Source organism: Balaenoptera borealis, assembly GCF_965194805.1.
Source record: "Balaenoptera borealis genome assembly, chromosome: X".
NCBI classification, from domain to species: Eukaryota; Metazoa; Chordata; class Mammalia; order Artiodactyla; family Balaenopteridae; genus Balaenoptera; species Balaenoptera borealis.
The window spans coordinates 7,932,202-7,955,129 of NC_138881.1; the positions used below are offsets into that span (position 1 = coordinate 7,932,202).

The 22,928-nt window shown below is 46.3% G+C and overlaps 1 protein-coding gene and 1 long non-coding RNA gene across 6 annotated transcripts in view; both read left to right on the forward strand.

Annotated features, from left to right (window-relative positions):
• CLCN4 (chloride voltage-gated channel 4) overlaps positions 1-11,592 on the forward strand; it is an 89,498-nt gene extending 77,906 nt beyond the window's left edge. For 4 of the 5 annotated variants that reach the window (XM_082375616.1, XM_082375615.1, XM_082375617.1 and 1 more), the window contains 2 exons: positions 1,845-2,061; positions 8,363-11,592. In XM_082375616.1, the coding sequence (XP_082231742.1) occupies positions 1,845-2,061; positions 8,363-8,453 (308 nt within the window). In that variant the 3' untranslated portion in view covers positions 8,454-11,592. The remainder of the gene's footprint in view (positions 1-1,844; positions 2,062-8,362) is intronic. The other variant, XM_082375619.1, reaches the window with a different exon arrangement.
• Positions 11,593-17,578: 5,986 nt separating this feature from the next.
• Positions 17,579-18,561, forward strand: LOC309620033. The gene is made up of 2 exons (XR_014239391.1): positions 17,579-17,762; positions 18,047-18,561. It is a non-coding gene; the product is annotated as an uncharacterized lncRNA (long non-coding RNA).
• The last annotated feature ends 4,367 nt before the right edge of the window (positions 18,562-22,928 follow it).

A 22,928-nucleotide genomic window follows, 5' to 3' on the forward strand; every position in this document is an offset into this window, starting at 1 on the left:
TTTGTGAGATAGGCTCTGTTCTACATGACAGGCAGAGCCAAGGACACCGACGTTCAGTAGACCTACCCACTCGTTCATCCACTTGTTGGTGGATTGACGCATGTGCGCACTTGGCAGATACCTGTTCTGTGTCTGCTGTGTTCTCGTCATTGTTCAGGCACTGGGAATGCAGTACTGAGCAAGAATTCACGGAGCTAGGTGCTGTTAGAAGCAGGGCTCTAACCCAATCAGTAGCTTCAGAGGCAATAGAAGCTTGTTATTCATTTCAACAAGTGAATTGACAGTTGGCTAAGTTGTATTTGGTTTTATGAGGGGGCTCAGCAAATCCATGTGATCAGTTCTTGATTGGGTTTTGTGGCTTGATCCAATCCTGATGTTCAACTGGATTGTTGAAATAGATGGGATTCCCGTTACATGGGACTTTTAGAGAATCGGTCGGTCTATGAAAATGAGCGATAAGTGTGTGTTGACTGTTGCTGCCCACCTTAGCATTTCAGGACAGAACCATCTCGATTTAGGAGAGAAATGCACAGTGTGTATTGTGTGGCATCTGCGTCTGAAAACATGTTGTGCATCAGTGTCATCTGGTATTTGTGGTTGAATTGTACTCCATTGGATGTAACTCGATTGAACCTGACCCACATACTGTGCAGGCATTTGCCCAGCAGGCCCTCTGTTCCCCTTTTAAACAGCGACCCTTTTTCAAACTCAGTCTGACCCCGAATGCTGCCAGTTTTCCATTAGAGTACTCTGTTGCAGTAAATGGCTTTAGAGCCAGCAGTTAGAATTTTATTTTTCAAAGAACAATATAGGTGAATAGTAGTCTTTGAGAAGGCAAAAAAAAAATGTATTATAGAAACCAGGATCCATTTTAAGGCAAACCTTGCTGTACATTTCCCCTAACCTTTTCCCATGAACCAAAAGGAAGATTAAAATTCCAACAGAAGGAAAATCGCCTTGGAGAAATATCTTGAGACCGATGGATTTATTTCATGTGTGACTTAAAATAGCCTAGGTTTCTAGTACCGCATAAAGCTGTATTTCTAATGAGTTCCTGTTACCCTAGTTTTCTTCAGCTTTCTTTCACGTGGGCCTGCCTACAGATAGAAATAGGCTAATTGTTACCATAACAGTTTTACTATCTTTCTTTGAGAAATCCACAAAATGGCGCATATTTAAGAGAGGCGATCCAAGGGGTTGGGGGGGAATGCAGCTTTTCTAGGGTTATTTCTTTGGTCCCAAGGGTCGTAGTTAGACTGAGCTGCGTTTCTGGGCTGTGAGCCTAGGATGGTCCTCTTGGTTTCTTGTTCCTTTCAGGATTTATAATGCCATCTGGGTCAGTTATACGTTAGTTTGTAAAAAAACAAAAAAACAAAAAAACAAAAAAACCCAAACCATGTATTAAGGTCATTGGGCAGCTAAGTGAGGTTCCTTTTCACGTCAAACCTCGGCCCCTGATGAGGAGAAGGTGTGTCAGGAAAGCAAGGGTGGCAGGCCCTGGGCCCGCTGGGTGCCCTGACGTCCAGGCAGAAGCAGTGCATTTCCCTAAAGGAAGGAGCCTGGTCGGGCCCGCGTCGCAAGACTTTGGCAGTGAATGATCAGGTCACAGCAGGGGGGTCTCGCACAGCATTAGCTTGAGAGAGAGGGATGCCAGTTTCACAGATGTTTGGCTGAAGCTCCAAGTTAAGAATGTAGAGTCTGCCTGCTGCGCCCCTCCTCTGCGGGATTCTAGGCTGCTGGGGGAGGGAAGTCGTGTGTTACTGTGGGATGGGGTGGGATGGGGTGGGGGAAGGGACCCCGCAAGGGAGCCTCGTGGGGCTCACCGTCCTGCTCGCCCATTCCAGAGAACGCCAGACAGAGGCAGGAGGGCATCGTGAGCGACTCGGTCATGTACTTCACCGAGGAGCCCCCTGAGCTGCCAGCCAACAGCCCGCAGCCCCTGAAGCTGCGGCGCGTCCTGAACCTCAGCCCTTTCACCGTCACGGACCACACCCCCATGGAGACGGTGGTGGACATTTTCCGGAAGCTGGGGCTCCGCCAGTGCCTGGTGACGCGGAGCGGGTGAGCGGCGGGACCCTGGGGGGAACAAGATGAAGGGGACGCGGGCTCAGCCCTGGCGGGACTGGCGGGGACCGGGGCAGGGGGGTGGGTGGCAGTGCTCGGAAGAGATGTCAGCAGGGGAGCCCAGGAGGAGGAGTTGCCAGCGAGCGTGGGACGCAGGCTTCCCGGTGGGGCTGCTGTCTCTGCCCTGAGGTTGAAGGTTGAGTCCCGAGGGGAGGAGCCAACGGGGAGGGGCTGGGGCTCCCCCGCCCCCCCCGCAGCGGTCCTGGCTCTGGGAGGAGGTTCAGCCTGTCCTGCTGCGACGTTGTGATGTGACAACACGTTCCTGCACATCATGGCGCTCCGCAGACACGAGCGACGAGGATCTCAGGGCTGATGAGAAAAATAGGGTTAGGCGCACAACGCTCCAACACTTCGTCAGTGACAGATTACAAAAGAGTGACAGATTAAAAAAAGAGAGATGGGAATCTCATAAAAACGGTCAGACATTTACACACATTAAATGGTTGAGAGGTATATCAAAAAGACAGTTTATTGTCCCTTCACCTTGAGAAAACCCCGCAGTTGGCTTGTGGAAGCGGGCATCGCGAGGGCTGCGGCTGAGTATTCCCATGCCCCTGGGTGCTCCCGGCCGCGGGCATTTTTCTCTGTCCTCCTGGAGTTTCTTGTGGATGAAATCACCCATAAGCAAACGTGAGGTTCACAGTATGCTCAAATTGCTCCCTAATACATCATTCGGTTCGAAACAACTTCACGTGTTCAAATGTTATCGCAGAGCCGAGAGGTTTGGTGGCCCATGGCATTGTCTCCGCCGCAGCAATATTGCTTTCGCTCTGTGTTATCACGAACCAGGAAACCAGCACTGCAAAGATCAAAGATTCGTGATGATGTGAGAGGTGCAGTGCTCCGTGGGCTGTGCTTTGGGCTCAGGGGCTCTCCCTAAATTCCAGGGCCTCAGAAGCTTGGGGGGAGCGAGAGATTGGCTTGGTGGAGACATCGGTACCAGGGCGGCTTTCTTCCTGCCGCCCTGCTCATGGCTCTGCAAGGAGCTGAATTTGCACTTGACCCAGAGAACTCTCGGCGGATGGGACGAGTGTCCTTCTTAGCTCTGACTGCAGCTGGGGTATGTCTTGCACATGGGGAGGGGCAGTCAATAAGGAACAAATAAATGTTTGAGGCTAGAGGTCATTTCTGCTGGTGGTTTTTAAAGGAACTCAGTGGTTCTCAAACTTGAGCAGGCGTCAGAATCCCCCAGAGGAGTAAACCTCTAGGTTAAACCCAGAGTGCCGGGCCCCCCTGCAGTTACTGATCCCTCCGGCCTGGGAGGGGGCCCGAGAATGTGTATTTCTAACCAGCTCCCAGGGCTTGCTGCTGGTTGGGGTCCCCACTTTGCAAACTTCTGAAGCCCACCGATGAAGCTGAATTTCCAACGCTCGGCAGAAATACCACCGTGATCACCCGTGTCGTCTCAAGTGTGTAGCAGTTTCTCTTTTCCTTTAAAATAATAATCTAATGTCAGTTATCATTGGAATCTCCAGTTCTGGCAGGAAATGCTGCCCTCGACGCCCGCTCACACCTCACGGAGCCCCGTGAGGTTTTCCTGTGAAGATCTGGGTGTCGAAATTGGCTCCGAATGTTCTGCGAGAAAACAATCGCACCCTCTCTCTCGCTCTACATATTTTAAACAAACACAGATGCTGATACATTAGTGCTGGCAAGAGATCCTTGTTTGCGGGGCCTTTCATCTTCTCGGGCTTTGAGCCAGGGCAGGCACGGCTCAAGCCAGCTCGCGTTTTTGATGTATTCCGTCGCCATGTGCCTTCCCTGCTCTAGGCCGAGCACTCGAGCTCGTACCCTTGACTCGCGTTGTCTGCAGGATTTCTCAGGGCCTGGGCTCCCAGGTGATCGTGAAAGCAGACCAGGAGCCAGGGAAGTCTTTGTCTCCCTAAGGCCAGAGCCTAGGAAGCCTCCAGTGGCCAAGAGTGAATCTGGGATTTTCTCCACAGAGGATCTAGAAAGAAAGAGTGAGCAGGGAAGATGGTGTCAGCTTCCACCAAGCCCTGCTAGGTGGGCCTTGGGGGCCTGGGCGGGGTGGCCTTCTCACAAGAGCCCAGCTGCTCTAATCTGAATTATGTTCATGGTCATAGATGGACTGTTTATCATTCCCCAGATTCACTTGAACTGCTACCCAAAGGGGCTGGAAGTTTAAACACTTGATTTATATCAAGTAGGACATTTCATACCACTAACAAACCCCGCTGGATTTAATGCTGCCTCCTTTTGGGAGGACGTTCAGCTTGCTTCTTTTTTGATAGTTATTGTCGCAGGCCAGGGCACAATTTATGCCAGCACCCAAGGCAACTCCTGAATTCGTATTTCCCCAGAGCCATGATAACCAGCTTGACTTTCAGACATAGTTACCAAGCTTTAAGACGAGGCTGTCAGGACTGCATGTGCCTGACCTTTTGATATTATCTCCAGGATGACTGTGAGGAAACAAAACCCAGGCTTTATAGATACGGGAGGGGTGTCTGTGTGTGTGAACAAGTCGTCTTTTCTCAAAGCGGCATGGGTTTCATCACCATCTTACTGAGCATCTCTGCGAGGGAGAACTGGAGGAGGCTCAAAAAGCGTTTAAAAAAAAACAAAATCAAGGCGCTTGTCATCCACCGAGGAACATGGCCGTCACCCAATTTGAGTGGTGTTCCCCAGGTGTTCTGGAGGGCAGTGTCCTCAGCCAGGCTTTCAAGTAGAAAAGAAATGTCCGAAAGAACAAAGGAGCCTTTTAAGCTGAGGGACTGTCTGCCAGCTGGTGGCCGCCAGCCACGGAACTCCTCCCACCGCGGATGAAAAGGGGCTTCGCCTTTTCACGGGCTGCCACTTCTCTGATGATCGCAGCTTTCTTAGTGGTGTATTACAGGCGTAAGCTGCTTGCCTTCTAACTATTCCTTTTTTGATTTTAAAGGGAGTTGAAGGACCGTTATGGACTGAACTGTGTCCCCCCCGCCCCATCCCCGAATTCATATGTTGAAGCTCCAGCCTCCAATATGACTGTCTTTGGAGATGGGGTCTTTAAGGAGGTAGTTAAGGTTAAATGAGGTCATAAAAGTGGGGCCCTAATCTGATAGGGCTGGTGTCCTTAAAAGAAGAGGAGACACCAGGGATGCTTGCACAGAGAAAAAGGCCGTGTGAGGACACAGCAAACAGGTGGTGTCTGCAAGCCCAGGAGAGAGACCTCTGGAGAAACCAAACCTGCCAGCACCTTGATCTTGGCCTTCCAGCCTCCAGAACTGGGAGAACATACATTTCTGTTGTTAAGCCACCTACCTAGTCTGTGGTGCTTTGTTACAGCAGACCAAGCTGACTCCGTCAGGACGCAGACTCAGCTTGGCAGGTTTAGTATAATAGCATCTTGTTTTATGGGGCATCTTTGATTTTACTGTATTTTTATAAATTTTAGAAATGTGTTTAAAGTGATCTATGAGCACTGTTAAAGTCAAGTAGCTCTAAACAGCTGGAAGGAACAATTCCTGGCTCTGTCCTCCTTCACCACCCACCCCCCTTTCAGGCAACCACTTTCTTCCCCCTAAGAATTTTGTGTTCTTGAATTAATAGACTTTATTTTTCAAGCAGTTTAAGGTTTACAGCATAATTGAGCAGAAAGTACAGAGTTCCCTCTCTGGTCCTCTCTCTGTTGCCCTTACTGTCAAGTCTTGCATTTGTGTGTTATATTTGTTGCCGTTGATGAGCCAGTATTGAGATGTTATTATTAACTACGATCCATTGTTTACATTAGGACTCGCTCTTGGTGTACATCCTGTGGGTTTGGGCAAATGTATAATGACATGTATCCACCATTGTAGTATCATCAGGAATAGTTTCACAGCCCTAAGAGTCCTCTGTGCTCTGCCTATTCGTCCCTCTCTCCCCTCACCCCCTGGCAACCACCGATCCTCTTACTGTCGCCATCATTTTGCCTTTTCCAGAATGTCTTAGCGTTGGAATCACACAGCGTGTAGCCTTCTCAGATGGCTACACTTTTCACTTAGTGAAGTGCATTTCAGGTTCCTCCACGCCTTTTCCTGGCCTGCTGGCTCATTTCTTTTTAGAGCCGAGTAATATTCCATTGTCTGGATGGACCAGTTTGTATATTCACTCACCTACTGAAGGACATCTTGGTTGCTTTCAAGTTTTGGCAATTAGGTATGACGCGTACATCTTCTAAGACTAAGGACATTCTTTTACATAACCACTGAGCCATAAGTACACAAAATTAATGGTAACTCAATATATCACTCAGTACCTAGTTCATATCAAATTTCAGTCCAGAGTTCCTTTAAGGTTCAGACATTGCATTTGGTTGTTTTGCCTCTTTCGTTTTTTATCTAGAACGGTTCCCTGCCTTTTTTGTTTGTTATTTATGACATAGATTTTTTTTTTTTTTTGATTCGGTTTAAGTAGTTTCGAGTTTCGGGCAGTGTTCCAATGTAGATGATATCATAATGTCAGCTTTTCTGACTTTGTTGGTGATAAACTCCATCACTGGGATGAGGTGGGGATGGCCAGAGCCCTCTGTAGTAAAGGGACATTTTTCTCTTTGTATGTAATCTGTGGAGGGATACTTTGAGACCATGTGAATTTTCTGTTTTCCAGCAACCATTTACCTGATGGTTTTGGAACCCATCGATAATTATTGGCTAAACTAATTATTACATTGGGGGTTGCAAAATGTTGATTTTCTAATTCTTTTGTGCTTGCTACATTTTTTCCCCATCTTTTTTTTTTGATTATCATGTGAGTCATGGTGCTTTCTTTCAGTGTTTTGTCATCTGTATTGTCATTATTCTTTTTGTTTAGTATGCTTTTAAAGGCCCTTTTTGCTATTTTCCTCTCACCTGAAGATGTTCCTATAAGATGGAGGGGCAGAGGTAGTATCTGCTGTCTCCCCCCGTGTGATAGATGGGGAAACTAACACAAGAAATCAATCGCTTTTTCAAGGTTAAGGTCCAGTGTGGTCAGGGACAAGGAAGTGAGAATTCTGGCCGACAGTTTCACTAACCAGTGTCCCTTTCACCAGCTGTCACTGACTGGAGTGAGTACTGCTCCGGGTACTTGCGGCCCCTCTTCATGTTCACTTCCTATTCGTAAGAGATGAGTTTCATAGTTTAGCTTTAATTAAATAAATGGCAGTGTATTACAGTTGTGTTTTCGGATTTTTTTGGTATATCATCATTTTACCCAGATACAGAGTAGAAACCTGTCATTTCCATAGCCGTACAGTATTCCAGGGTGAGACTGCCATCCTTTACTTCTCTATTCTCCTCCTCTTGGGGATGATGGAGACATGGTGAGCAGCGTTTTGCAAACTAATTTGGCAATGGAACTTCTTTTCTCTGAAGAACTTGTGTACATCCCCTTCTTTCAAACCTTTCACTTTCCCCAGGGGGCATGATTTGACCCCAGCAGGTGGTTATTTAAGTATTTAATAAATCGAGAGTGAGGCATGATCCAGGGGCACTGTTCACGTTGTCGTGTTTGTGAATGGTGCTCCCTGGAGCTGGGTGCAGTATACAGTATAGGTGGCCCTATACCAGGGTCCCTGGGAAGTGACATCGTTTTTGTAAGTTGAAAGCCATGGAATTTTGGAAGAGCAGGTAATTTACATGTCAAACTTTACCCTTCCAGTAAGATAGATTTAAAATAGAACCGATTGTTATCTTATACTTAAAATTTCTTATGCTTAGAATGCCTCACACTTGGAATTTCTGCGGTGTGGTCAAGTTTGGACAATGGCTTTTGTAAGCCCTTTTTAATTGATTATAGTCTTGAAATTTAGGGGAGCATATGAGTCATCATAGGCTTACTGCTGTAATAAACAGGCCTGCAATCTCAGTGGCCGAACACAATAAAGGTTAATTTTTCTCCCATGTCACTCACATCCAGTGTGAGTTGCAGCAGGTGTGGGCTTTGCACCACACAGCCATTCCAGGACCCAGGTCTTTGAATCTGGTGGCTCCGGATTCAGTCCTCTGTGACCTCAGCGTCCTTCACTGGCTCCTCTGTCTCGGGCTGGCAGATGAGGAGAGAGAGGAGATGTGCAGGTGACTCGGGAGGGGTATCTCTCACCTCCACCCACACGCCATTGGCCAGAGCTCACTCAGTTGGACCCACCCATCCGCAGGGGAGGCTGGGAAATGTTGTCTCTCCGTGTGCCCGGGTGGAAGGGGCGCTGGGGATTAGGGACAGGCACGAGTCAGGATTGCGAGGCTGACCCCTTTTCTCTATTTTGTTTCTTCTCCAGGAGACTTCTTGGTATCATCACGAAAAAGGATGTTCTGAGACATATGGCCCAGATGGCAAACCAGGACCCTGAATCCATCATGTTTAATTAGAAACAAGATGGCAGTTTCTTTGAGAAAAACACAACTGTGTCATTTGAAAAGAAATAAACAAATGATATGTCATCCTAATAAACGGTCATGCACTGGGGGCAGTGGAAACAAAAGCTTTGTTTAAAAGGAAGGGAAGAAGAATGAAACTTAGAAAAAAATACATTGGCGAGTAGGCATTTTATAGCTTTAACCCCTTATGAGTTTCAAGCTGTGTTATGAGTTTAGTAACTGCTATGGGGGCACGTGGGTGGGTGTAAACGATATGGTTTGTACGAGGACATGGAAGACAATTGCTGAGTCAAGAAACATTTGCCCCTTCTGTTGAAGGCTGGTGTTGGTGAAGCTTTGAGTCTGAAAGGCCAAGGGGTATTGGCGTGTCAGCGTCCTTATTTATTGGTTCCTGAGGTTTGGCTGCTATGTTACTGATTCAGACTAAAGATATTTGCACTTACTTTGTTGGAAAAGAAAAATTAAATGTGAACATAGTGAAAGCTGCAAGTATGCTAGTGGGTTCACTCGTGACCAGCTGTTGCTGGCTCCTGTTCTCAGCCTGTTATTTTGCTTATCTGTCGCTTTCTGAACCAACATTGGGTCACCTGCCATGTTGAGTATGAAGAAATCATTTCTCTATGCGAGACCAGCGTCTTGGGACTGCGCGATGAACTGTCGGAGCATTTAGCGCTGCACCGTTTCCTGCCACGAAAAGGATTCATGCTTATTTTGAGGGTATACATGCCCATCATTGCTTTGCATCCCCATCGCATTTGCTTCATTTATTTGTTGCTGTTGCCTGTGCATTCTTAAATATTGATCAGTCTAGCGCTTTCCAAGGGCCATGTCCTATATTCTGCCAGCTTGCCGTAGTGGCTGAATTTCCAAATAGCATATACGAGAGTCAAAACAGGCTACCCAGCGTTACTACTTATTTTTCCTCTCAGATCCTATTAAATACGGCTGCTGAGAGGGTGAGGCAGACGAGTTCTCAGTGGGAACTCCTCCAAATGGGCTGCGAGAGAAATGCTAAATTGATTCTAAATCTGTTCCATTCTCTTCTCTGTAGGATGCAGAGCTTTAATGTGTAAGCATGCGCTTTCATATTAGCAATCAAAGCGCAGAAGGACAGAGTAAAATTCGAGACAGGCAATTTGAGCATTGGGTGTCTTTGAACTGAACGTTATGATACATTTATTCTTTTAGTCAGGACTTCTGTCTTGCCCGTGGGAAGGAAGTTGTGTTTCTTAGGTCCACTGGATGATCTGTGTAAGACCGATCCCCCTTGCCCTATCACTTTCGTCTTTGTTCTTCCCTTTTCACCGAGTCATCCTCATCATTGGATATTGATGTATCAGGCGTGCATTTGGCTGCAAATGATAGAAAACTGAACACACAACGAAGAGCTGCATAAGGAACCTGGAGGTGGGCACTCAGGACTGTCTCCGTAGTATCATCGACGACTCACAGTCTTTGGTAGTTTCTTCCTACCATCCTTACCCTTTCTCCTTTGGGTGACTGCCTTGTTGTCGCAAGATGCTCATGAACCGCCAGGTCCGATATCTGCTTTCTAAGCAGAAAGAGGGAGGAAGAGGCAAATGACAAGCCGCAGTGTCTGTGTCGGGAAGGCAGTGCTTTCCCCAAGATGCTCGGCTTTTCCTCCACTGGCTAGACTTCTGTCGCGCGGCGCCCCCAGCTGCGTGTGAGTCTGGAAAGGAAAATATTTAGCTACGTAGGCATATTACACTGAATGAGATTGAGATTCTCTGAGTAAGGAAGGGGGATTGCTCCTCGGGAGGGGGATATTGTCTGCTCTGTGGGATGCTGTCATCGTGTCCCTGTCAGTCATTCTCTTTCTCACTGACCCCCTCCAAACACTCTCCTGTGACCTTATCGTCCCCCACCCCTCCTCTTGGCTTTGACGTAGAACTCCCAGTCGGATGCCATCGTTTCTTAGCCCTAATTAAAATGTTCATTCTAGATAAAAACCTAGCTATAAGAGGGTTTCGTGCAACTTCTAGTGGATACAAGAAAATATACGGATATGTTTTAACCTGACTGAAAACTTAAAGGAGTTTAAGTCAGATCACGCTGACAAATTATGGAAAATATGTTTCTGTAATTAATTGGCCTCCTCCCACATAATATCAGATAGCCACTTCAGTGTAGAAAGGTCAGTCTATACTAGAGAATGTAATCTTTGGTCCTATAAGAGAATGAAATTTGTTGTCTCACTCACAGCACCTAAGTACTGAGTAACGGATCCTAACATTTTGTTGCTATTGAGGTTTCCATGGAACAGTGCGAGTGAAGCTGGATTCTCCTGGACTTTCAATCCTAAAAAGTCTTAATGTAGTTCCCTTCTTAACTCCCATGTAGGCTCTCGAAAGAGTCTTAGTCGTAGCCTGGATTTTTATAATCCGGGGCACCCTGTTAGCCGAAACAAGGAGCTTCAGAAGGGAACACGAAACAGTGAACAGACAGCCAAAGGTCAGTAAAACCACAGAATTCCCCCTCCTCCAGCTGAGGCCTGGGAAGGGGAGGGGAGAGTTGACTCTGGGCCGAGGTCACCGACGGGGCTTGTGTCCTCTCCCCAGTGCTTAGCGTGGAGACGTCCATGGGGTTCAGAGGGCCGGCGTCAGACAGGCAGGTCGAGGCCGGGATGGGGGGGGCTTGCAGCGTCACTGCCAGAGCCAATTGCCTGCCTTCCCTGGAGCCCTGACCTGTAGCCACCGGCCCAGGCCTCAGACACACTCACGGGGAACGCACTGCTGGGCCCTTTGTGGCACTTTCTCATAGAAGTACGTGGATGGGGATTCTGAAGGTGTTGGCTGTATTCAAATGTAGAACTTCATCCACTTTACCTGGTGATCTGATGAACGAGATGAGTAGATCTGCAATGTGGACGTGAAACCAACATTTCTTAGAATACTGTTTTTGTTTCATTTTCCACAACCAAAGGCTGTAGACATTCGTTGAACTTTCTGGATTCTTTCTGAATTGTTTTTTTAATGTAAATAAATATAAGTACATAATGGAAAAGGAGTTCTGTAATGAGGCACATCAACCTACTTCTTGCTCTTTTTCTATCACTAAGGGAATGTGTTGTAGAAGGACAGATGGCAAATAAAAAGCATCCCGAATGTGACATGTGGATTTCTTGTGTTTTTCAGCGCATCCCCTGGGAATGCAGATGTGCATGTGGCTTTTACGGAAAAGCAAGTGTGCTAGAAACAAATCTGTATTCAGTGTTTGCTGCTCCTTAGAACCAGGCAATCTTAAAGTTCTCTATTTGATATTTTCTGACGACTTGATAAAGGAGAAGACATGTCAATAGATATTTTTTTGGCCCTAATAAGTCACAGAAACTGAAAAATTTCCAGCAGTTTGTTTCACTTAGGTGAGAACTGGTTCCTTTAAATTTTCAACACATGCAAAATCTGTTCAGTATTCATTGTATTTATTATTCAGATGCTGAACTGGAACAGGTGAGAAACCCAAGGAGGAGAACTATTGAATTTCAAGTAATTATAATATTATGTCTTCATTTTCATTTCGCGTGGGCAGTGTTTTATCAGACTCAGCTTCTAACCTTTGAAATGGTTGACCTGAGCGAGGAGCCTGTCTATCTAAGTTGGGAAACATGAACCAGACTCCATTTTCACCGGCGCAGTCCTAACTATTTATTTGCCATCCTAGTTGTGCTGGGAAAAAGATATATTCGCATTTGGTGTTGGAATGATGACATAGCAATGCGGGTTTTTAAAAAATTTATTGTAACACTCTGTGTAAACGTTGGCACCTTACTAAACATTACATGTTTGAACTCTGTTTTTTTAAAGGAACTATTTATTTTATTGGAGCATAACTGATTTACAGTGTTGTGTTAGTTTCAGGTATACAGCAAAGTGATTCAGTTATACATATATTCACTCTTTTTCAGATTCTTTACCCATATAGGTTATTACAGAATACTGAGTAGAAGAGTTCCCAGTGCTATACAGTAGGTGCTTGTTGATTATCTCTTTTATATATAGTAGTGTGTGTATGTTAATCCCAACCTCCTAGTGTATCCCTCCCCCCACCTTTCCCCTTTGGTAACTGTAAGTTTGTTTTCGAAATCTGTGAGTCTGTTTCTGTTTTGTAAATATGTTCGTTTGTATCATTTTTTAAAATTAGATTCCACCTACACGTGATATCATATATTTGTCTTTGTCTGACTTACTTAGTATGATCGTTTCCAGGTCCATCCATGTTGCTGCAAATGGCATTATTTTGTTCTTTTTTATGGCTAATATTCCATTGTATACATGTGCCACATCTTCTTTATCCATTCCTCTGTCGATGGACATTTAGGTTGCTTCCACGTCCTGGCTATTGTAAATAGTGCTTCAGTGAACATTGGGGTGCATGTATATTTTCAAAGTATGGTGTTTTCAGGGTATATGCCCAGGAGTGGGATTGCTGGATCACATGGTAGCTCTACTTTTCATTTTTTAAGGAACCTCCATACTGTTCTCCATAGTGGTTGTACCAATTTACATTCCCACTAACAATGTAGGAGGGTTTGAACTCTTTTTTTTTTTTTATAAATTTATTTATTTTTTATCTTTGGCTGCATTGGGTCTTCGTTGCTGCATGCGGGCTTTTCTCTAGTTGCGGCGAGCGGGGGCTACTCTTCGTTGCGGTGCGCAGGCTTCCCATTGCGGTGGCTTCTCTTGTTGCGGAGCACGGGCTCTACGTGCGCAGGCTTTAGTAGTTGTGGCTCACGGGCTTAGTTTCTCCGCAGCATGTGGGATCTCTCTGGACCAGGGCTCGAACCCATGTCCCCTGCATTGGCAGGTGGATTCTTAAACACTGCACCACCAGGGAAGCCCCAGAACTCTATTTTAAAAAATGAAACAAGCACAGAGTCCTCAAGAAGCATGTTGTAAATTGTAAGAGAGACCGATTTCCCAGCCTGTTGCTACCCCGTGGAACCTTTGAAACCTGATTCTGGTGACTGGGAGGTACTTGTCATGTGAGATTGGAGCTTCTGTTTGGCTCAGCTTTTTTTTTTTTTAATTTATTTATTTTATTTATTTATTTATTGGCCGTGTTGGGTCTTCGTTGCTGCACGCGGGCTTTCTCTAGTTGCGGCGAGCAGGGGCTACTCTTCGTTGCGGTGCACGGGCTTCTCATTGCAGCGGCCTCTCCTGTTGCAGAGCACGGGCTCTAGGCGCCCAGGCTTCAGCAGTTGTGGCTCGTGGGCTCTGGAGCACAGGCTCAGTAGTTGTGGCTCACGGGCCTAGTAGCTCTGTGACATGTGGGATCTTCCCAAACCAGGGCTCGAACCCGTGTCCCCTGCATTGGCAGGCGGATTCTTAACCACTGCGCCACCAGGGAAGCCCTGGCTCAGCTTTTAAATCCCTTGTTCTTAGCCTGATGGGTTTGAATTATGTCCTTCCTCACCAGTGTTGTATTTTGAAATTGTCAACTTTTTAGAAAATTTGGGGAAAAAAAAAAAAAAAAACAGCACGAAGAATGCTCACGTATCTTTGACCTGGAAGAGGCAGTGAGGGGAGTCCCGCCCGACAGGGGAGGGAGCCAGCCCCGGGGACAGCCAGGGGAAGATCATCCTCAGCAGAGGGGCCCGCGAGAGCAACTGTCCTGTGGGGAAGCAGCCTTGGGGTCAAGCTGGGGGCCACCAGCGGTGAGCGGCTGCAGGGTGTGTGGTGCCTGGGGAAGGAGTGAGGGTTTTGAAGTTGGTTTCCTTTTTCCTGTACGGGAAAGGGAGACACAAGGAGGTGCTTCCGGGTCATGGAGGGCCAGGTACAGATACAGAATTCAGAGGAAGGACATGATTTGATTTGCATGGTACACGAACCATTCTGGCTGTTTTATAGCAAGACCAGAAGCCAGGAGTCTGGCTGGGAGGCTGTTAGGTGAGCCCTGATGGAGGCTTGCCCCAGAGAAGTTCTTGAGTTCTGGATGTATTTCCAAGGCGGAACCAACAGATTTGTCGTGGGATGGATATGAAATGGTACAGCTAGGTCGCCATTTACTGAGATGGAAGTACCACATTGGAGATATCTGTTGGGCATTCAAGTCCAGAGTTCAGGGGAATTGTTAGGGTTGGCGATGGAAATCAAGCCATAGGCATATCCGTGGTATTAAAGCCATACCTGGAAATTTCTGTGGTCTAGTGGTGTCCGAAGAGCAAAAAGAGCCAACATTCTAACAGAATTTCAACATTGAGTTTTTAGGGAGTTACACTGACTTAGATGCCTGTAGGACTGCCCTTGAATTCCAGCTCCATTGCCTCTCGGCTGTGTGACGTTGTCAAAGAATCTCACCTTTCGGAGCCTGGGTTTCCCCATTGCTGTATAGCATGCCAGTGCCCTTGACCAGAGGCATGGCTGTGAGAGTTACTCGCTGTAAAGCACTTGGCATGGAATAGACCATGCAAATGGTAGATATTATCATCTTCTCACATTATGATGCCCTCCCAGTAGCTTTTTTTTTTTTTCTAAAGATTTATTGATTGATTGATTGATTGATTGCTATGTTGGGTCTTCGTTTCTGTGCTAGGGCTTTCCCTAGTTGCGGCAAGCGGGAGCCACTCTTCATCGCGGTGTGCGGGCCTCTCACTATCGTGGCCTCTCTTGTTGCGGAGCACAGGCTCCAGACGCGCAGGCTCAGTAGTCGTGGCTCACGGGCCTAGTTGCTCCGCGGCATGTGGGATCCTCCCAGACCAGGGCTCGAACCCGTGTTCCCTGCGTTGGCAGGCAGACTCTCAACCACTGCGCCACCAGGGAAGCCCGTCCTCCCAGTAGCTTTAACTGGAAGTTACTTTAATTAATTTTGTGTTGTTAAAAGACATATTGCACTTTAATTATAAGACTGCTAAAAGTAAACAGAGGTTGAGCTAACCAATTGCCTTTCTCTCCAACTCTTCCTGCAGTCATCCCCCCCCCAAACAAAATGAAACCAAGCAAACAAAATAAACAAAATCTCAGATCTCTTAAGGGATGTCAAAAAACAAAAAACAAACAAACCTCACTGACTCCAAATTAATGGGAAATTCTTAGGAAAGAAACCACGTGGTAGGAAATTCCATTTCTCTGTGGCTTTATATTGACTTTTAAAAAAATTGTATAGTTGATTTAGTGGTTTCAGGTGTACAGCAAAGTGATTCAGTTATACATATATATACACACATGTATACATATATATTCTTTTTTATATTGACTTTTGAGCAGAAAAGCATAAATACACATGATGCTGAACTATTGATTAGCTTCATATTTGGAGCAAGAGTTCCTGAAACAAGACTGTGTGTAACTTGCTTGTTTTCAGGCAATGTAAAACCCAGTACCCACTACACTTGCAGACAGAGAAAACTCTCTCCGGCATGGTGTTAATGTAGAAATAAGTCTCATTAGTCAAACTCATGAAGACCAGCCTTTCATAGGCCTTGGATATTTCCCTTCAACATGATGTACAATAGTTAAAAGCCAAAGTGGGGGAATGAACTAACAGGATTTGTCCGAAAGGCGAAAAACCGTCATGTTTTAACTCTAGGGGCTTAGCCAGAGCTTACCAGAATGGCCTTGCAAATAAATGTCCGGGTTAGGCAGGCTTCTTCCTGGGCTTCCGTGAGTTGAGACGGGGCCAGAAACTTCCACGTCCTCCCGGGACTACGCACTCTGGCGGGGCATGGCGGAGCCCGGCGTGCCTGTTGTTACAGCGCTTCCCCAGTTCGTTGGTAGTTAATTGGCTAGAAAGAAGCTACCATATGGGAAGGCAGATAGGGAGCATCTATTTCTGGCAGTTCCTCAACGCTGCATTTCATTAGAGAAATGGCTTTTTCTTTCCGAATGAGCAATAACCAAAGAGCACCTTGCGGGGATTTCCAAACCCCTTTGGTCAGGGTTTGGCTCCCAGAACGAAGGGAGCAATTTCTACGTGATTCCAGCGTTTATGATGGAACACATATTTCAAAGATTAAACAGCCGTCCTCAATCCAGACAGATTGTGTCAGAGAAATTGAGAACACACGTAAACTCTCATTCCGCAGGCTGCCTGACAGGTTGAGGCCCGAGGATGCTGCCGCAGGTAGGACATCCCTTCCTTCCTTCCGCGAGGCTCCGTGTGCATTTCACGCCCTCCCCTTCCCTCTCGGGGCTCCCACCTGCCTCCCACTGAGGATGCTGACCCAAGCGGAAACTGGAGCTAGCTCCCTTGTGATGAACGCTTTTCCTTTTCTGACATTTCTCGAACTTCAGTCGCTCCCCAGAAAGACCAGAGCGTTTCCAGGACTGGCTGTGGGTGGTTGACATGATCACCGAGGAACTCTCTCCAGGGAGTTGCCCAGCATCGAGTTTTTGCCCTGTGGGGTAGGAGTCTCAAAGAGCAGGTCTGCATGCAGTGGGCATGCGCTTCCCAAAGTGTTTCCAAGATACAGTGTTTCCGCAGGATGCTGGTAGGTGCCCGAGGAGAAGAGTGGATTCTGAGCTTCCCTAAATTGGAAAGTTCCATCTCATGGGACTGGGGTTCCAAAGACCAGTCTTGGGGAGGCACTGCTATGGCGTCAGGAGTGTCTCTTTTTTAGTTTCTTTTCAGAATTTCTATCTGAGCGACCTGGAAGAAGTGAGGCACCTTTAATGAACTTCAAGCACATCACCTGTGAGGCAGTGACCTTTCCTTATGCTTGATAACCAGGATGATGTCTAGGGATTAGCCATGCCTGCATCCCCAGAGCTGGTTAGAAATGAGTTCCAAGCCCCGCCCAGGTCTGCTGAGTCAGAATCTGCATTTGACCAAGATCCCTGGGGATTTGTGTGCAGAGTCAAGTTTGAGAAGCACTACCCTAGGTGACGGGTCTGAGCGAGGGGATCTCCTGAGTTTACGTCCAGCTCTAAGATCCAGAGTTCTCCAACATTCTCTCACTTCCAGAGAAAGAGACAGTGGTGGCTGTAGTGATTGAGTCACTGAAGGGGCCTGTGCAGAGAAACGAGGTGGAGAGAAGCTTGGCATGAGGTCTCTCAATCCCATTTTCCAGCCCCCAGACTTCCCCAGTCACCACCGCACTGAGGGTTTCTCAGCGTCAGCGCTAGTGGCGTTGAGGGCTCCATCCTTCTACATCCCTGCATCCCTGGCCTCTACCCACTAGATGTCAGTGGCAGCCATCCCCCTGGTTGTGACAACCCCAGATGTCTCCGGATGTTGCCAGGTTGTGTATGTGTGAGGGGCAAATCCCCCCTTTCCTGCACTCGAATTGTACAGCAGCGAGCCCTGAGATTTACAAAGCATGGACAAAGGGACCATACTTTTTTGGTGAGTTTTTCATTGAGGTGGGGGGGGGAATGCCTCGTGTTAGGCAAGGACAGGGTGAGGAATCCAAGGCCTGGGGACAGGCATTGCTGTGTTGGGTGGCTGGGGAAGAGTGTCCCCCCCACCTTTAAGCAGAAAGCACCAGTTTAAGGGGAGGGGGGACATTTGCCTTTTTAAAAATTTTTAAAACTTTTATTGGAGTATAGTTGATTTACAAGGTTGGGTTCGTTTCAGGAGTACAGCAAAGTGATTCGGTCATACATATGCGTATCTTCATTCTTTTTCAGATTCTTTTCTCTACAGGTTATCGCAGAATATTGAGTTCCCTGTGCTACACAGTAGGTCCTTGTTGGTTCCTGAGAACCTAACGTGGCCCACCGGGCAAGGCTGTAGTCACCTTACCGTGGCACACAGCTCACACCAAGTGGCGATTTTGAAGCAAGTGACTTGATGTTCAGCCGGCTGTGTCATCTGCCCTGTCCTCCTTCCCCAGATGTCTCCCACTTCTGGTCCACACATGCGACCACGGGTAGAAAATGGCTCTTTGCTTCTGACATTTCATTACAGAGATACCAGCTGCTTTCTTGAGTCGACTTTGAACATTTTTGCGTCTTGATTGCAAGTTTAGAGCAGTGGTTGGCAAACTACAGCCCATGGGCCAGATCCAGCCTGCCACCTGTCTCCGTAAATAAAGTTTTATTGGCCCGCAGCCATGCCTGTTCGTTTCCGCATTGTCTGTGGCTGCTTTCAAACCACAAAGACAGAGTCCAGTGGTCGCAACAGAGACTGCATAGCCTGAAAAGCTTCAAAGATTTACTCTTTGGCCTGTTACAGAAAAAGTTGGCTGACTCCTGGCTTAGAGTTAATTAGGGTCACCGAACCACTGGAGAGCCACCAAGAGTAATTTAACTTTCTTTCTTGCACTGGGTGGAAAACATGAAGAGTTGCTTTCAAAACAGAAGCAAAGAGAGGCGTGTGTATTGGTGGAGTAAGATGAACGTGTTAAAATGCTTTTTTCTCCTCCAAGTTTCTCCAGGAGTTTAACTTGTGCCCGAGATATCTGTCCCGACTTAGGTATTAGCAGAGGTATTGGTGACCTCAGGTAAACTTTAAATGTTTTCTGCCAGGGAAACTAACATTTGACTGGCGCTTTGTTATTTATGAAGGTTGAAAACATTGTTTTTAATTTTTAATTATTTTTAATTCATTTTATTGAAGCAGAGTTGATTTACAATGTTGCGTTAATTTCTGCTCTATAGCACAGTGACTCAGTTATACGTATGTATACATTGTTTTTCATATTCTTTTCCATTATGGTTTATCACAGGATATTGAATGTAGTTCCCTGTGCTATACAGTAGGACGTTGTTGTTTATCCATCCTATATATAATAGTTTGCATCTGCTAACCCCAAACTCCCAATCCATCCCTCCCCCACCCCCCGCCCTTGGCAACCACAAGTCTGTTCTCTATGCCTGTGAGTCTGTTTCTGTTTCATAGATAAGTTCATTTGTGTGGTTTTGGGGGGTTTTGGGGGTATGTTTTTGTGTTTTTTATTTTAGATTCCACATATAAGTGATATCATATGGTATTTGTCTTTCCCTGACTTAGTATGATAATCTCTAGTTGCATCCATGTTGCTGCAAATGGCATTATTTCATTCTTTTTTATGGCTGGATAGTATTCTATTGTATATATATACCACATCTTCCTTATCCATTCATCTGTCGATTGACATTTAGGTTGTTTCCATGTCCTGGCTATTGTAAATAGTGCTGCTATGAACATAGGAGTGCATGTATCTTTTCAAATTAGAGCTTTGTCTGGATATATACCCAGGAGTGGGATTGCTGGATCATATGGCAACTCTATTTTTAATATTTTTAGGAACCTCCATACTGTTCTCCATAGTGGCTGCACCAATTTACATTCTCACCAACAGTGTAGGAGGGTTCCCTTTTCTCTGCACCCTCTCCAGCACTTATCGTTTGTAGACTTTTTTTTTTTTTTTTTGGCTGCATTGGGTCTTCATTGCTGTGTGTGGGCTTTCTCTAGTTGTGGCACGTTGGCTTCTCATTGCGGTGGCTTCTCTTGTTGCAGAGCACGGGCTCTAGGCGCACGGGCTTCGGTAGTTGTGGCTCATGGGCTCTAGAGCGTAGGCTCAGTAGTTGTGGCGCACGGGCTTAGTTGCTCCGCGGCATGTGGGATCTTTCCGGACCAGGGCTCGAACCTGTGTCCCCTGCGTTGGCAGGTGGATTCTTAACCACTGTGCCACCAGGGAAATCCCTGTTTGTAGACTTTTTGATGATGGCCATTCTGACCTGTGTGAGGTGGTACCTCATTGTAGTTTTTTTTTTTTTTTTAAAGATAAATGTTCCTGTTTTTTTTTAAAGTTTTTTTTTTGATGTGGACCATTTTTTAAAGTCTTTATTGAATTTGTTAGAATATTGCTTCTGTTTTATGTTTTTGGTTTTTTGGCCCCGAGGCACGTGAGATCTTAGTTCCCCAACCAGGGATCAAACCCCCTGCATTGGAAGGTGAAGTCTTAACCGCTGGACCGCCAGGGAAGTCCCACCTCATTGTAGTTTTGATTTGCATTTTTCTAACAATTGGCGATGTTGATCATCTTTCATGTGCCTATTGGCCATCTGTATGTCTATGAAGGGGCTTTAATATTTGTGTTTATTCCCCTCAGTGGTCCTGTGGGGTAAAAATTATTACACCCATTGTTTAGAAGACGAAGCTGAGGCTCAGAGAGGTTAAAACACAGGGGAATTACCCCAAGATTCTGATGCAGTCCATCTTGGGTGGGGCCTGGCATTAACTTGGTAAAAGGCTGCTGGGGGATTCTGGAGTGTGGTCGAGATTGAAAAGCCCTACCCAAGTTGGCATAGCTCATTGGTGGTCTGACCAGAGCTCAAACTTGGCTCATCTTGGTGACTTTAAGTCCAGGAACTTTTTCTTCAGCATGACAACTCACCATCGCTTATATTAGTCTCTGAGTTGAACTGGTTGGTCTAACCCAGTTGTTCTCAAAGTGTGGTCCCTGGACCAGCAGCATCAAGATCCTCCAGCAGTTTGTTAGAAATGCAAATTTTCTGCCCGAGGCTGGACCTAGAGAATTGGAAAGTCCGGGGACAGAGCCCAGCCATCTGAGTTTTAATAGCTGATTCAGATGCAGGTCAAGTTTGAGAACCACTGGTCTAAAGTGATGGGAGAGTTGTGATGGAGGTAAGATGCTAAAACCAGAACACACACACACACACACACACACACACGTACGTACACACACACGTACGTACACACACACACACACACACACACACACACAGCCTCTGGGAAATTAGCCTGGGTGTAGCTGGGCAGAATGAGCATGAGAAGAGATGGAAAAATTCAGAATCCATGGGCGTTTGGGGAAGTATGAAAACACCAGGGCAGTGAAAAGAAAAAAAGATCTCATCACTGTCCCGGCATGAGCCTCTGCTAACTTAATGTTACCTGGGCGGCCCTGAAGGTGTTAGCAAGAATTCCTGCATTCCTTTGTTGTGCTGGCAAGTCGGAGGGTGTTTTGTTTTGTTTTGTTTCCTTTTCGTTTTTTAAAGTTTTGGGGTTTTTCTGAATCAAGCACTTGGTAGAGATGAACATTGTTGCGTGATTACACGAGCCCCCTTCTACTTGGAGCCAAAGTCACATTCTTTGCTTCCATTTCAGCCCAGGTGCTCCTTCTTAATTGCATTTCGTATTCAGCTGTGCAACCATCTCCTTCCCAGAGAGGGCCGGCCCCCTAATCACTACAGAGCTTTTGCTCCTGCAGCTGGGACTTCAAAGGCCCCAGAAGTCATATTGTAATGCAAGCTCCAAAATAGGCATCGTTAGTCAAGGCTTGTCAAGGGGAAGGGACACCTCAGTGTGGCGCAGAGGGGTGAAAGAATCCAGCCTCACCCTCAGTCCCTTTCAGAGCTTCCCCCTCCAAAGCATCGCCATTCCCAATCTGAAAATTGCACCAAGACATACATAATTCAGGGCTGTGCGCTGGTCGCCCAGAGTGAGGGGACAGACGTTCATGCCCCGGCAAAGAATGTTTGTTTCAACCAAACGTTCACAGCACCAGCTGCCAACGGGAGAAGAAAAGCAGAGAGGAGGACTCGCACAGACTGACATGGGAAAGTATAAACAGTGATTACAGACTCCGAGAAAGGGCTGTTGTTGGGTGAAATCACATCATCTGATTTGGGTTTTGTTTTTGCAATTACTGGATCTAGAGAGTGGAACTGAAAAGCACATGCTGTTTCCAAGATGAGTGGGACCATGTGAGCTCATGACGGTTTCAAGTCTGCACTTTGACATTCAAGTTGGACTCTTAAGCGTTAGCAAGAGCAGGCCTCGCTTTCTGTAGTAGCTTAATTTTAAGTTCCAAAGCACAGTCTCTAGAAGCAGATGTGATCACTTGCGGTTTTGTTTGACTTTTCAGCCCAGAACTAAGATCCATAGAGTATTGATTCTGAAAGTGGAAATTCTGAAGGTGAAAAACTGAGACTGGCCTTCTTGGTCAAATCTGTGAGTTTCTCAAGGTTAAGGAGTGAAGTCTCCAAGATCTTTCTTCAGTGTCAGTTCTAGTATCTTGTGTATAGATGGTAACCATTACGTATTTTTGAAGAATAGATAAGTGCTGAAAACCCATTCTTTAGTTGTGACCTTTTAGAATAAATCAAGAAAATAATCCTGGCAGAGTTTTCTGAAGACACAGAGCGTCTCCTCAGAAGAGACCCATCTGTCATTGTGTAAAATGTCACATACAACACTCCGTGTCAAAAGAAAATGGTAATTGGCTTGGTGTTTCACGGCCTGAGAAGGGCTGCTGGGTTGAGAGATCCTGAACTTGCAAAGAATGAATCTGAAAATGGAGTCTGAAGACTCTGTGCCCTGGTGTATCTTTGATCCAGCTGAACCTACAAAGAAGCGTGGCAAGTTCTAAATGCTGCAGAGACCGCCGGCTCAGGAAATCCATGCCCACGGCTTTACTGAACATGTCACATCAAAGGGAAAAATGCCCTACTGACTGGAAAGTTCTTTTGGTGTTCAGTGTTGAGAGAGAATAGAAATGAGATTAAATTTCAGTATTTCTGGATTTGGTTAATAGATTCTCTCTCTCTTTTAAATGTAAGAACT